Source organism: Lepidochelys olivacea (genome assembly GCF_965140295.1).
Source record: "Lepidochelys olivacea isolate rLepOli2 genome assembly, chromosome: 2".
NCBI classification, from domain to species: Eukaryota; Metazoa; Chordata; order Testudines; family Cheloniidae; genus Lepidochelys; species Lepidochelys olivacea.
The window spans coordinates 44,033,229-44,047,422 of record NC_140412.1 but is presented as its reverse complement, the minus strand read 5'-3'; the positions used below and the strand labels follow the sequence as shown (position 1 = coordinate 44,047,422).

The 14,194-nt window shown below is 37.2% G+C and overlaps 1 protein-coding gene across 2 annotated transcripts in view; it reads right to left on the bottom strand.

Moving 5' to 3' along the window:
• Positions 1–625: 625 nt before the first annotated feature.
• VIRMA (vir like m6A methyltransferase associated) overlaps positions 626–14,194 on the bottom strand; it is a 35,596-nt gene continuing 22,027 nt past the window's right edge. The window contains exons 14-24 of one of the 2 annotated variants that reach the window (XM_084618372.1): positions 13,950–14,185; positions 13,123–13,375; positions 11,234–11,451; positions 10,294–10,426; positions 8,797–8,949; positions 7,879–8,039; positions 7,136–7,232; positions 4,271–4,437; positions 3,549–3,880; positions 1,464–1,607; positions 626–981 (exon numbers count right to left, since the gene is read on the bottom strand). In XM_084618372.1, coding sequence (XP_084474498.1) covers positions 824–981; positions 1,464–1,607; positions 3,549–3,880; positions 4,271–4,437; positions 7,136–7,232; positions 7,879–8,039; positions 8,797–8,949; positions 10,294–10,426; positions 11,234–11,451; positions 13,123–13,375; positions 13,950–14,185 — 2,052 coding nt within the window. In that variant the 3' untranslated portion in view covers positions 626–823. The remainder of the gene's footprint in view (positions 982–1,463; positions 1,608–3,548; positions 3,881–4,270; positions 4,438–7,135; positions 7,233–7,878; positions 8,040–8,796; positions 8,950–10,293; positions 10,427–11,233; positions 11,452–13,122; positions 13,376–13,949; positions 14,186–14,194) is intronic. The other variant, XM_084618373.1, reaches the window with a different exon arrangement.

Below are 14,194 nucleotides of genomic sequence, written 5' to 3'. Positions count from 1 at the left end.
GTGAGCTCAAAAGCTTCTCCCTCTCACCAACAGAAGTTGGTCCAGTTAAAAAATATTACCTCACCCATCTTGTGTCTCTAATATTCCGGGACCAACACAGCTACAACACCACTGCATAGGCACCAGCTCTTAACATACAGGCTTAGAGTGATAACATCTCTAAAAGTTACGCTCGGGGCCTTAAATTTACTATTACTAGTCAGTGGAAGTTTTCCTGCCAATTTCAGTGGTACAGGTTTGAGTTTAATGTATGTAATGGTGGTATCAGTGTTTATCCATAACTTCTAAATTAAATTTGTAAGTTTTGTGTTCTTTCACATATTAAGTCTCAGTCAGTCTTTTTCTCATTTACTAGGACCATTGGAAAGATGTACCTCAATCATTTTATAATAACTAACAGACCAATAGGAAACTGAGCTAATGGTTCTAAACCCGGGAGGAAAACCTCATGCTGCCTTCTATACTACTGCAAAATCAGCACACCTGTACCTTGCTTTTGGCACAATTAATATTTTAGAAGAGAAATCCTTGAAGTCTTAATTCACATGGGTTCCTTATTCAGTATTGTCTACAGAAGTCCACAAAAAAGTTAAAATGTTCTTTCAAGGGAACAAAAGATATACAATTGTACACAAAAAGTCTTGAATTTTATTGAAATTTCAAGTCTTGTTTCAAACAAAAACGGCTTTCTTCAGACAAAAATATTCTCTTGCTGTCTCCAGACACCAGTAAGTCTAAATTGGTCCTTTAGTGCCTCTTTTTGTTGTCATCATCATCATCATAAGAAGTTCACCCTGCTGGGCCGTTCTATAAGGTCTCATTTTTATCGTGTGAAGGAACGTACGTGACGACCTCTTCCACTGCCTCCACTAACAAACTTTCCTCTTGAGCCACCGCTACCACCGCTATTAGCACTCGCCCAAGACGGTCCAATTCCACCCCGGCCTCTGGAAGCACGATCACGAGGACTGGGTCGATAGCCTTAAAGCAAAAAAATATATATATATATATTAACAGTGGTAATGCCCAGGGATTAGGCCCTGCTGAGCTAGGGGCTGAACAAACGTAAGGATACCCATTAAAGGACCTTTAATTTATTTTCTAGTCTTTTATCACTTTTTCATTAGGCAAACGTTTTGTTTTAACTAGAGATGCAATTACCAGGGTTGTTAAAACAATTACATTGCAAAAAAGTTAGTATTAATGCAAAATTAAGATTGTAAATTCAAACACTCAAATCAGCGAGTTTTGTAAATTTATAATGGATTACATTTTAACAAAAGTTTATATTAAAGTGGATTTTGGATTTACCATTAACGAACCATAGTTAATATATATTTAAAGCTTTTACTGTATTTCAAGGTGCCAGCAATAAGCTTCATTTGTAAAAAGAAAATGCAACTCTGGGAGCTTTGTACAATTTGACGCCCACTTCCGTGTACTGTAAAAAGAATACCACGTACCTGCAGAACTTAATGGCCTCAATGGTGGCAGGGGACCCCTATTAAAATTGCTTTGACCTCCTCTGCTTTCATTGTAAGTTCCTCGTGGGGTATTTTGTGCACTCCAGCTTGAACCCCGGGCTCCTTCACGACGATTGTAATTTCCTAAACACAAAACAGGTGCTGAATAACACAAAGTTTTCTGCATTTTAATTTCTGCAATATTTAACTAGTAGTATGCTGCAGTACATGACCAGTCTAGCAGGAATAATTATACTGTAATAGGACAACAAGAATGCATTGACACACAACCCCAATGTTTTAGATGACACAAGGAGCTCAGAGTCCCTATATGCCTATCCAGCACTATCTATGGGGAGACTGATATATTAACCTAGAGATGGCTTGAGCCTACATCATATGCACCAGGGTCGACACAGTGCTGAGACTGTCAAGCCTAAAGGAACAGGATGCACACCGTTATGCTTTGGAGATGCGGGGAACTTCCTCAATATACCAAGCTCCAAATGAGCTCTGTACGGATGAGAAACCTTACTGGTTTGATGCAGTCACATCATGAAACTCATTCCAGAGGCCACATATTATACAGTCTGCCTGAATTCTAATACCTGGAACAGTCATCAATACACAGCCAAACAAGGCTTAAGGCACGGAAGGCCTCAGACGCCAAGAAAAACATTAAGGGGAAGAGTCGAGTGGCTGAGATTAATTTAGACTACTGTCAGATGCCTCACAGTTAGCAGTAGGGTTGAAACCTATCCTCTGCCACTGCATACTCTTGTGGCAAAGCCCCTTACTTCTGCAGCACACTGAAACTTACCTGGTTTTTAACTTACTGATTCACATATAATGAACAATACGACCAGTACAGTATTTTGACAGTAAATTCACACAAATCTCAATTATGGAATGCTTTATCAATTTAACACTGCCCAGACCATTTTCACTTTTCCATGTGCCACAGTATTTTTATATCAGCTGCATTACAGAAGCTGGAATGGCAAAGCTGGAGGGTTGGCAGCTGGCAAGGGAGTAGAGGTTGAGATTTTGGCACCCAGAAAGCTGTTGAGGGTTTTGTATCTGGGAAGTGGTTGAATCTCCGCCTCCTTCTGGATAGGGCAGAGGCTACTTGACCTTTCTTTGTGTGGAGGGGTAGGGGAGGAGAAGCTGGGGTACATATTGATTTTGGATTAGAGCTGAACAAATAACTGATTTTTTAATTCAGTGGCTTAACCAAAAAAAAGTTTGTTTGAACTGAAACTTAAGAATTTTTCACACCAAATGAAAAACTTGAAAAACAATTATTCAAAAACATCAATTCAAAACAGTTTTGGCATTTCTGGAAAAAAAATCAGTGGAAACTTCACCAAATTCAAACCAAATTTGCACACGGTTTCAGTGCCCCCCAAAATGCATTTTTTGGCAAATTTGCTATTCACCACAAAAAAAAGTCTTGCCCAGTTCTAGTTTGGGCACCTGTTGGTGGTAGAAGAGAACGCCTTATGGAGCACTGGAGTGTTATATTAACAGTGCTGTAGACAATACAAAGGTGGAAAGGAATGCACATCTATCCCCATAACTTCTCATTGCCATGCTTTTAAGGTTTTGGATGGAATGGATGTATCCCGCTGCAACCTTCACTGTCACAAATATAGGTTTATTTGTCTGCTAATTTAAAGAAAGCCTAAATTCTGCAGCAGAATCTCTAGCCAGAGAATCACTGCAAACATGGGGCCCTGCACATTCTTCTTCTCCTCCTCAAGACAGGGGAGCCTTTCTAATAAAAATGCATTTAAAGTTGATAGTACTGTTATGCTTAATTTGACAAATGCCCATATCATTTCGTAAGAAAGCAGTTAATTTTTTTTCTGTTACAGCTACAAGCACTCCTGTAGCCGTTGCACACAACAGCGTGAGACCAAAGAGTGAAGATTTAGCTAAATTCTTTTGCAAAAATATCACTCAGACCGTAACAGAGAACAGTTAAACATAGCTTTGGTTTAACTCCAGCATAGCCTAGAGAAGCATTTTTTATCCTAGACAGTAATCCGTTTACTCCAAATCCTCAGACAAGCAGCAACATACCTTTTGAAGCAGGTGGTGTAAAGAATCTGTTCTGACTGTGAAAAGCTCCTCGTCCTCCACGATTCCCTGAGAACCCACCACGTGAAGATATCTTCTGGGATACTTTTGGTGGCCTTTTAGGTGGTGGTATCCCATCTGGAGGGACCACTTCTTTGCTCTCTGCAGCAACAAAATCGTCCACATGCATAGAAGGTGGTCTGCTTGTATTCTGTTTCCTTTGACGAAAGATATCATGTGGTCGAATACCTTGTCCAAATCCTCCCCGGCCTCTTCCTCTGGGAGGTGGCACAACATGTGCTCTCTTTGCAGGTTCTATGTACTCAGATTTTCCACTATACAGCAAAACAAAATTAACAGGATTATTTACTGACCTAAGAATTTATTCCATCTGAATGTTGGGCATTCTCTGTATTAGTATTTAGTAGAAGTTTAAATTCATAATTTAAAAACTGTAACATAACTGCCAAGATACGATGAAGCTTAATGTTGTAGGCATGCTCTCTGCAGAAGTCTTTGCTTCTTCATATTTCTTAAATATGCATCATCCATAATATCTCACTACCTAACTAGATAGCTTTGAATTCACTGCTCAAAAAACAGCTTTTTCCTAGTACACAATATCAATCGCAATTTTAAGTATCTACCTATCCACAGGAAGGTATCTCCCACTCAGCTGGACTGCATTAACTGTATACTGATTCAAAGTCAGCAATACATCTTACCTTGAAGTTATAAAGGTCTCATGCTTGTGTTTGCCAAGTTTGAACCCTTTTGTGGTTTTTGTCCTACCAGGAGATGAAGGTTCTGACAAAAACGATCTCTCCAGTTCTGCTTGCAAGTCAAAGTCACTGCAGCCTTTCTCTGACAGTTCAATTAAGTCTACCTTTACCTGCAATAACAGAATACAGTTACACCACAATAACCACAACCAACAACACTGGATAAGACGTCAGTATTTTTGAAACAGGAGAAGTGCAGCAGAGGCAGAAGGAGCTCCAGCAGCAGGATGGGAGGAGCTCAGCTGGGGTTCCATCCTACTCTGGAATCCCCCATAGGAGTACAAAGCCACAGTCAGCCCCTTTAACCTAAGTCATATGGCCTGAGAGAAAAGACGCAGCACCTGTATAGCCCTGGACCTCAGCAATGGCAGGGCCTAAGGTTCAGATTTTGATTTTGACAGTCTGCTGCGATTAGCACTCCAGCAGGGCCCATATCCTGCCTGGAGAACAGCCTTACAAATTCAGTTGTGTGACTTCTGTACAGGAGGGAGGCATAGGAAGAGACGGTCCGCTGAGGAAAAAGTTTATTTACATAATATCTATCTTTGTGTATTAGCAAGAAGGAAGGTAAAACTATGAAAAGATGAATGAGAATTAAGTTTGAGATGAGTTATATTTGATAGTTTTCTCTAAGTATGGAAATCTAAGGATCGGTCATTGTTTCCATTACAATCGCCTAACTTCAAAAGGCAGTAACTCCCAGGAATAAACTCTGACCTATGATACTCTCCCAGCATGGATTCTTTTAAATCCGAAATTTGGAGTTCATGTGTAGAAAGACAAATGAAGTTTTTACAAATAATTTAGCCTGTAACTATGAACTTTTCTTTAATTTCTTTAGATTGCAAGTTCTTTGGGGAAAAGGACTATCTTTTTTATTATGTGTATACAACTCCTAGCACAGTCCTAATCAGGATTTCTGAATACTACTGCAGTATGAATAGATGAAAAAGAGGAAGAAACTTGGTTTCTCTAGCTAACTTATATACCTGAGTGCCAAAAAGTTCCAAGAAGTGATATAGAAAGAGAACTTAAGAACATAAGAACGGCCATACTGGGTCAGACCAAAGATCCACCTAGCCCAGTATCCTGTCTTCTGACAGTGGCCAATTCAAGATGCTCCAGAACGGGTAATCAAGTGATCCATCCCCCTGTCGCCCATTCCCAGCCTCTGGCACACAGAGACTGGGAACACCATCCCTGCCCATCCTGGCTAATAGCCATTGATGGATCTATCCTCCATGAATTTATCTAGTTCTTTTTTTGAACCTTGTTATAGTCAGAGGATGTTGTGAAGGCCACGACAAGGAGTTCCACAGGTTGACTGTGCGTTGTGTGAAAAAATACTTCCTTTTGTTTTAAACCTGCTGCCTATTAATTTCATTTGGTGACCCTGAGTTTGTGTGTTATGAGAAGGAGTAAATAACCCTTCCTTATTTACTTTCTCCACACCAGTGATGATTTTATAGACCTCAATCATATCCCCCCTTAGTCATTTCTTTTCCAAGCTGAGAAGTCCCAGACTTATTAATCTCTCCTCATATGGAAGCTGTTCCATGCCCCTAATCATTTTTGTTTACCTTTTCTGAACCTTTTCCAATTCCAATATATCTTTTGTGAGATGGGGTGACCACATCTGCATGCAGTATTCAAGATGTGGGCATACCATGGATTTATATAGAGGCAATATGATATTTTTCTGTTTTATTATCTATCCCTTTCTTAATGATTCCCAACATTCTGTTAGCTTTTTTGACTGACGCTGCACATTGAGTGGATGTTTGCAGAAAACAATTCACAATGATTCCAAGATCTTTCTTGAGTGGTAACAGCTAATTTAGACCCCCATCATATATATATATGAAATGATGGGGTCTAAATTAGCTGTTACCACTCAAGAGAGAGATCTTGGAATCATTGTGAATATATAGAGAGAGTTGGGATTATGTTTTCCAATGTGCATTACTTTGCATTTATCAAAATTGAATTTATCTGCCATTTTGTTGCCCAGTCATCCAGTTTTGAAATCACTTTGTAACTCTTCGCAGTCTGCTTTGGACTAAACTATCTTGGATCATCTGCAAATTTTGCCACTTCACTGTTTACCCCCCCCCACTTCACTGTTTACCCCTTTTCCCAGATCATTTATGAATGTGCTGAATATGACTGGTCCCAGTACAACCCCTAGGAGACACCACTATTTACCTCTCTCCATTCTGAAAACTGACCATTTATTCCTACCCTTTGTTTCCTATCTTTTAACCAGTTACCAATCCATGAGAGGACCTTCCCTCTTATCCCATAACTGCTTACTTTGGTTAAGAGCCTTTGGTGAGGCACCTGGTCAAAAGCTTTCTGAAAATCTATGGTTATTGTGTATGTACATTAACTATTCTGGAAGTTATTCCAAGGACCTCAGTGATTTTCTATCTGCTTCTGCATACACTTAAATGTGTGCAGTATTAATCTTTAAGGGACGCCAGCCAGTGTCAGATTGTAGGGTAAGGGCAGAAAGAATGAGCCACTCACCTAGATGGCATCATTGATGCCCATTGGCAGCCCTCCTTTTTTAATTATCTCTGTTCTTAAAAAGCCCTGAGGCTGGTCAGGTGGAAGCTGGCCTCTTCTTGTCTACCCTCAGCTGCTTCAAAAATCCTACTCTCTTTCCCCCTTCTTTGTAGAGGCTGTTTAGACACATATTGACAAAGCAATAAGGAAAACTGATATGTCTTATAAACAAATTCCACTCTCAGCTTAACAAGGAATACATTTATGACTTTTTTTCTCAATTTTAATTAAGCCTTTTACCATATCCAGATCAGTGTCAATTTCTTCAGCCTGGAATGGTGAGAACCACATAGATTTCAGCTGGTCATCCATCACATCTGCCAACACATATGTTGTCCTGTAGCAATGAATATCAAATGTATTTCTGATTAAAGGCCAATATCTGCTGTAAATGTATTTGGTTATTGTACTGGGGTATCATGGACTCCTGGAGTCACGGCTCTTGCAGAAGTGCTCTCTCAAGGGTTTCATTTACATTCAAAGAAATTTAAGTTTGGTATTTTGTGGCCAATCAAGAAAGTGCAGATTATAAAACATAAGATTCAGCAAGAGTAGCAAATGTACTATAAACAAGATTAAGCTAATACAGTAATTAGAAAACTGAACTGAAAAAACACTTCAGTAGTAATTGCATCTCATGAAATCATTCAATAGTGTTATATTTAAATTTCACCTCATCTAAGTGCGAGGCTGCCTGAAAAAAGAACAGGATTCCTTCATTGAATTAGCATGAAAAACCTTTGTAAGAGCTACTGTGGGAGAAATCCTTAACCTTAGCATCATATAAAATTCAATTTGGAGGAGTTATCAAATACCGTTTGTTCCCCTACAGTAAAGATATACTAATAACAGTACTATATATAAAGCATAAAACCTGGAAAACAAAGGCCTGTATTAAATCCTACACAGAACATACTAATCCATAAATTGTTGCATTTTTAAAAGTTAAGCACACTCAACCTCCAACATATTTAATATTTTACCTATTATTAAACAGATTCTGGAGAGAGTCTGGTGCAGAAAGAACAGGTTCTACATCTTGGTCACTCAGAGGACAAGGATCGCCTGCTGATTCCAGCATCTGCCGAAGTCCAGCTACATTGTCCAATAAGGATTCAAGGCTGTCATCTTCCTTAGAACGTTCCTGCATAAGAGACATCACAATCAGACATTTTTTCCAAAGAGGAAAATTTAGAACAGTCAACATTAAGCATTTGCCAGACTGAAAAGAAAATGTTTCACAGACTATTTTCTGCACGTTCTATTCTATCCATCCATATATACTCTAAAGTAAACAGATGCAGAAAAGCAGACAGGACAGCAGAGGGCACCCTAGTACCTTAAAAAAAGAACAAATAGCAGTCACCACTTCTTTCAGAGTCTAGCCTTTGTTTACCTACCAACTGACTTGCAGTGGCTATTAGAGGTGGGTGAGGTAATACCTTTTATTGGACCAAGTGCTGTTGGAGAGAGAGACAAGCTTACACAGAGCTCTTCTTCTGCAGGGGTTAGGCAGCTAGTTTAATACACTGGTCCCAGCACACCAATCATCTTACTACCACCTTATGCTCCCTGTCTGTTGTATTCACTTGTTATCTCTGGTCATATATAAAGCTCTCAAGGGAAAGGATTATTGTCTCGTATGTGAAAATAGTGTCTTAGCACAAGGGGTTCCCAAACCCTGATTGGAGCCTGTTGGCATTAACACAGTACAAATAATAATAAAGCCAACATACAAACAATTCTGAGCACCACTCAAAATCATTCTTACTCATTTCATTAGCTAGTGCACATCAACATGAGCCCTCGTTACTAATAAGTAGACAAGCATCTATACATACTTGTAAAGCGAGGTCCGCTAAGGACAAAAAATGAACTTGATTATTCAAAAATTGTTTTACCAAAACATGTTTCTCCAGTTCAAGGAGCAAATTTTCTGGAGTTTCTTCTTTGTTCTGTAATAAATGTTTTAACTCTGCAGTAGTAAGACCCAGTGTTCTGGCTGGATGGGAACCATCTACTTCCATAAGACTTCCATCATCTCCACAACATCCCTGGGGGGGAGAGGGAAAAAAAAAACAAAAACGAACACACACATGCAAAAGCTAATTTTTTTTAAAACATCAAAAACTAGATCTTGTGACAGCATTACAAAACCTACAGCTATCCAGACAGACTTTAGCACAGAATACAACAATATGGAAATTCATTGGATTTCCTCCAAAAATAGTTTTTGGTGGATATCTAGTGAAACCATTATCTCCACGCCAGACATGTGTAAACAAAAACAAAAGATAACACTGCAGCTTAACTAATGGAGAGAGAATACACCAAAATCTCAGAGGAAGATTTTAAAAATATAAATATATATATATTATATTTAGTGATTTAAAATAAAAACCACACAAAATATATCATTAAATAAAGTATACTCAAAAGGACATGGTTAGCTCATCCCATCAAGAGGTTCCTTTTTTCCCCATGTACTGTACATTGAAAATAGGTTTGTATCAGAGCATTAATAATGTTTCAGGTTGTTTCTAGCCACATGTTAATTTTAGGATTTTTTTTTTTTAATTAAAAAAAAAACTCAGAAACACAGCAAATCTCTATCTTGACAAGACTCCAATCCAAAATCTGGATACAATATCACACTGATCACCTCAGAAACCATCCTTAAGGAACTCTGCAGAATCAATTTGCAAAAAGGTCTTATATACTTACATGCCCCTAATATTACAAATTCTGTTTAAGAAACAAAAACAAACAAAAAAAAATCTCTACGGATAACTTCTCTCCCACAGGTATATTTCACTATCACCACATTACAGCTACTGTCTCCTATTAGTTAATAACCAAATCTGTAACGTTTCACCCAAAGTATTTTGAAATTGCTCTGACAGGTTATGACAAGCATGCATACATCTGAACTGTGTTTTTTAATTGGGAAATTAATGTAAAAATAAAAGGGAATCTATTTCTAAACTTCAGTAAATTTGCAAGATGAAGAAAACTGCTTATAGAAATACCACAATAGGAACAGAAATATGGGAAAGCATTCCAAAGAAGCATTCCAAACATTAAGAATATGTAAAATTAATGAAAAAAATATATGAAGGCCAGAAGACTGCATTTTGTCCCTGAGGAATGCAACTAGACTTTCTTCACATGCTGATAAAAGTTCTACTCTTCATTAACAGACATTCTTTGCAACGTGTAGCGGGTTTTGTTAAGCGATAAAGGATGCACTAAATTATTGATGAAAAAAATTATATCCAAAACTACACAGCCAAATGTCTTCTGAGCCAGCAGTTTTTACTTTTACATCACCTCTGATACCTGTAACAAAAGCAGTGCTTCTAAAACATTTGAAAAGCGTTCAACATATAATCACTTACCAGTGTGTCGGAGTTTAGAATTTGTCTCATAAAATCCAAAAAAGAAGAGGCCAGTTCACCTGTATCCTTACTAAAGCTACTTATTACTCGCTTTGATACGGTATACAGAGCATGGTTGCGTTTTCTTAGAGAGCTGTTTTCATAATAAAAAGGGGGGGGGAGAATTACCTAGTGTTTATACCACATCTCGCAATTGCTGCATTTTATTTCATTGTTAAAAAAAAAAAGTTGCATATAAGGAAAATAATCGAAGTAACAGAATATTGTGTAGAACAGATTTAACTAAAATTCTCCTGTGATGCAGCGTGACAGCCACTGTGTATCCATTCTCACTAAGGAAATATTATTCAAAAACACATCACCACTTGATGACAGAGAACAAAAAGATGCTACTAGCAGCTCAATACCCATCTAGTCAAAGCTCATTATCTCTTAACTGTCCCGCTTGAAATTTTTCCATATTATGGAAAAATTTAAGTTTTTCTCAGCATGAAGTCTTTTGGCACAGGAAATTAGTATCTTAATATTTTTGGCAGCCAAGAAACAAAAATTGCACCGCCACCCCCAAAATGATAACTACAACTAGTTCAGTGACTCGAATGCTCCATTGGGACTCACAACAGCTGAGCTCTATTCCTGGTTCAGTCACTGACCTATTGTGTGGCCGTCATTAAGTCTCTTCACATCTCTGTGCCTCTGATTTTCCTCCCACCTTTTTCTGTTTTACCTATTTAGATTGTAAACTCTACAGAGCAGGAACTACCTTATGTGTTTGCACAGTGGGACTCCAATCATGTTTGGCGCCACTAGACACTATTGTAATACAAATAATATGTCAGAATAAAAATATTCTCTCTCTACATCTTTGTTTCAAAAACTTGATCTGATTTTAAAATTCTAGATGATAAAAGGTCATTCAAAATCACTTATAAAACAGTACCTCTTTAAGTGGTAGAATCCATAATCGTGCTCTGTAAGGAACATCATGGTTCTGATACATGTCAGGAGACAATTATAACTGGTCTCTGCATTAGCAAGTGTTTCCATCAGACAGTCACAGATTAAGGACATCAGTTCTTTGCTTGGTAATGAATTGGAGAGCTGTTCTAATTCAGAAACAGATCCCTCTGAGGAACTTGGCAAAATCAGTGCAATGTCCTGTAAAGAGAAACCATGACTACTTTATAACCATTAAAATATCCATTATGTGTAGAGATGGTAAACACTGACCATGCATTTAGACTATTTACTTTAATGTTCATGAAGAAAACAATGGATTTGCTCAGTAGCTACTTAGAAACTTTAAAGTGTACTGGATTTTTAAAAGAATGTATTCAAAATTAAAATACAAATTGTCAGGTTTATTGTTTTACTGGTTGCTAAGCAACACAAGAAATCCAAAATAAAAAAGGAGTGTTTAAGTGATACAAACAATTACGGTTTTGTTAACGATATATAGGATGAAAATGCTGGCTAAGATATTACTGTCGAGTACTGCTAGAACATTGTTTTTGAATGATTTGTTAAACATCTGCTGTGTTGACTGAGATAGAGCTGCATAACATGAAAGGGCTGACGAGACAAACATGCACAGGGACACTGTACTTTTTTTATATATATAAAAATATATAGATACACACACTTTTATATATTTTTATAAATATTAAAAAAGTATAGTGTATATATCATTTTCATTCGAGTTGTCCCTCTCTGTCACAAAAAAGAGTTAAATCAACCATGGTGAATAATTTGAGATAAGTCTTAGAATTGCTTATACCTTCTGGAAAGGTTAAAACCATGCTGATTCCTGCATATTGAAGAATTCATGATACACAAAATAAGGTAAGACACATGATGTATAAAAACAAATGGATAATTAACCTCTTTACTGACTAAGCATGCACAAAGGCTCCTTTGTACACACAACTCAAGGTGTCTGCACATAAATCACACATGCAAATGTATGCATGTACCTAACTGAAGGTTTGTCCCTAAATGGTCTATTTCTTAAATATGAAGTTTTCAGATTAAATTTCCTACTTTACTGACTATTTTTACCTGACTGATTTTCTTAATGCTGAAATTTTATGCTAACAGCATGTGACTAGTATTTATGTTTGTAAGAGGCTTCAGGCTGACAGCATGGAGGAAGAGATCTATTTATTCATTGATCAGGTAAAGCAAAGTCAGCGTGAGCTTCCCCTATGCCATTCATGTGCCAAAATCTTCATGTGAAGAGGATAATTCAGTCTCCATGTCCATTCAGTTCTTGGTCTCTACTGATGCCAAACAAGGGTTCTGGTTGCAAAAGTGGTTTTTGTATATGTGGACACCTGTTCACTGAGATCAGCACTTAGAACAAACCCATTTCAAAGAAGCCAGTGAACAGCCATCAATGGTTATTTGCATCATATGATATAAATCTAACTCTCCCCACAAAATTTTAACAGTAATTTTCCCTAACATTTTTTTTTGGAAAACAGACACCTAAGTGCAAACATCACAGAGTTCGTACCCTAAGAAAAACAAAACATGAACATTAGAATGTGCTAAAAAACTAAGAGGCAGTACAAGAACTGATCAAATTATCACAACATTTCCCATCTGAGAACAGAAATTAAGAATGTTCAAATTATCAAGGCATCAAGATTACATATAACATTCAAGACACTACTGCAAATGTAAAGAAAATCCTTTTCAGTGGCACATAACCACAGCAATCTAGAATTTGTGTACTACTGTTTTCCCCTCTCTCTCTCTCTCTCACACACACATACACACCAGATTATTTATAAATACAGTAATTTTTATTTTAACTGTATAAAATACCTGATCACAGAGAGACTGCAAAATGGATGTTACATATTCAGCACATTGCTGATGAATAACATTGTCCCCAGTAGATCTCATTAAAGCCAACAGCTCCTGGAAAACTTCTGCATACTTTTCATCGCCTTTAATAGTTCCATTAACTAGATGCAAAATGGCTAATTTACAAGCTTTGTGTGAAGCCAAGGCATCAAGTAAAGCAAGTAATCGGGTAGTCTGGCCAGTGTACTGTTTCTCTTTATCTTCTGTACTGCTGAAACAATATCAATGCACTTTAAAAGCAGTGTTCCTACATATTAGAAAGTTATTAAATTAACTATATTGTACATCCATCTTCATTTTAGTGGATTTAAAAGTTTGTATTTTAAGCAAAAACCATAATTTAAATGTTTAAAATTGATGTAACGTATTTAGAAATTTCTATCTTAATTTATATTTCTGGAAAACTACCACAACTACTACATTACTTGGATGGTTATATTGCATATAAACTCATTATTATCAATTTAACAAATTATAGTTCACCTAAGCATATACAGATAGATGTTTTTAAATACTACTCATAATTTAGTTTCAATTTCTCCCAAATATTTCCTATAAACATACAATAATGTGAAATTCTTTACATTAAAATAATATATTGTTTTCTTGTTTGGCAACACAGGATACTGTAGCAGACATGGATTGAGGACTCAATCCACATCTGTAATGGACTAAAAATGTATCTAAAATTCAGTGTTCTTCACCTAAGAAAATAAACTGCAGAAAAAGGGATGAATTCAACAACTATTAAAAAAAAATCTTCGTGCCATGGAGAACAAAGATACCTTTGTAGATCTTCTACAACCAGATCCAATACAGTCCTCATAATAAGAAGAGCAGTTGGTGATGCCAAGTCACACAACTGAACACAAATACGCCTCAGCATATGCTGAATAGGCTGGCAAGTTGAACCAGAGAATGATCGAACTATTTCTTGTAACAATTTGGCTTGAACATGGAGATGCATGCTCCACAGTTTCCTGGTGTTGAGTGCCACCGATATATCATGTGGTTCAATAACCTGTGGAAA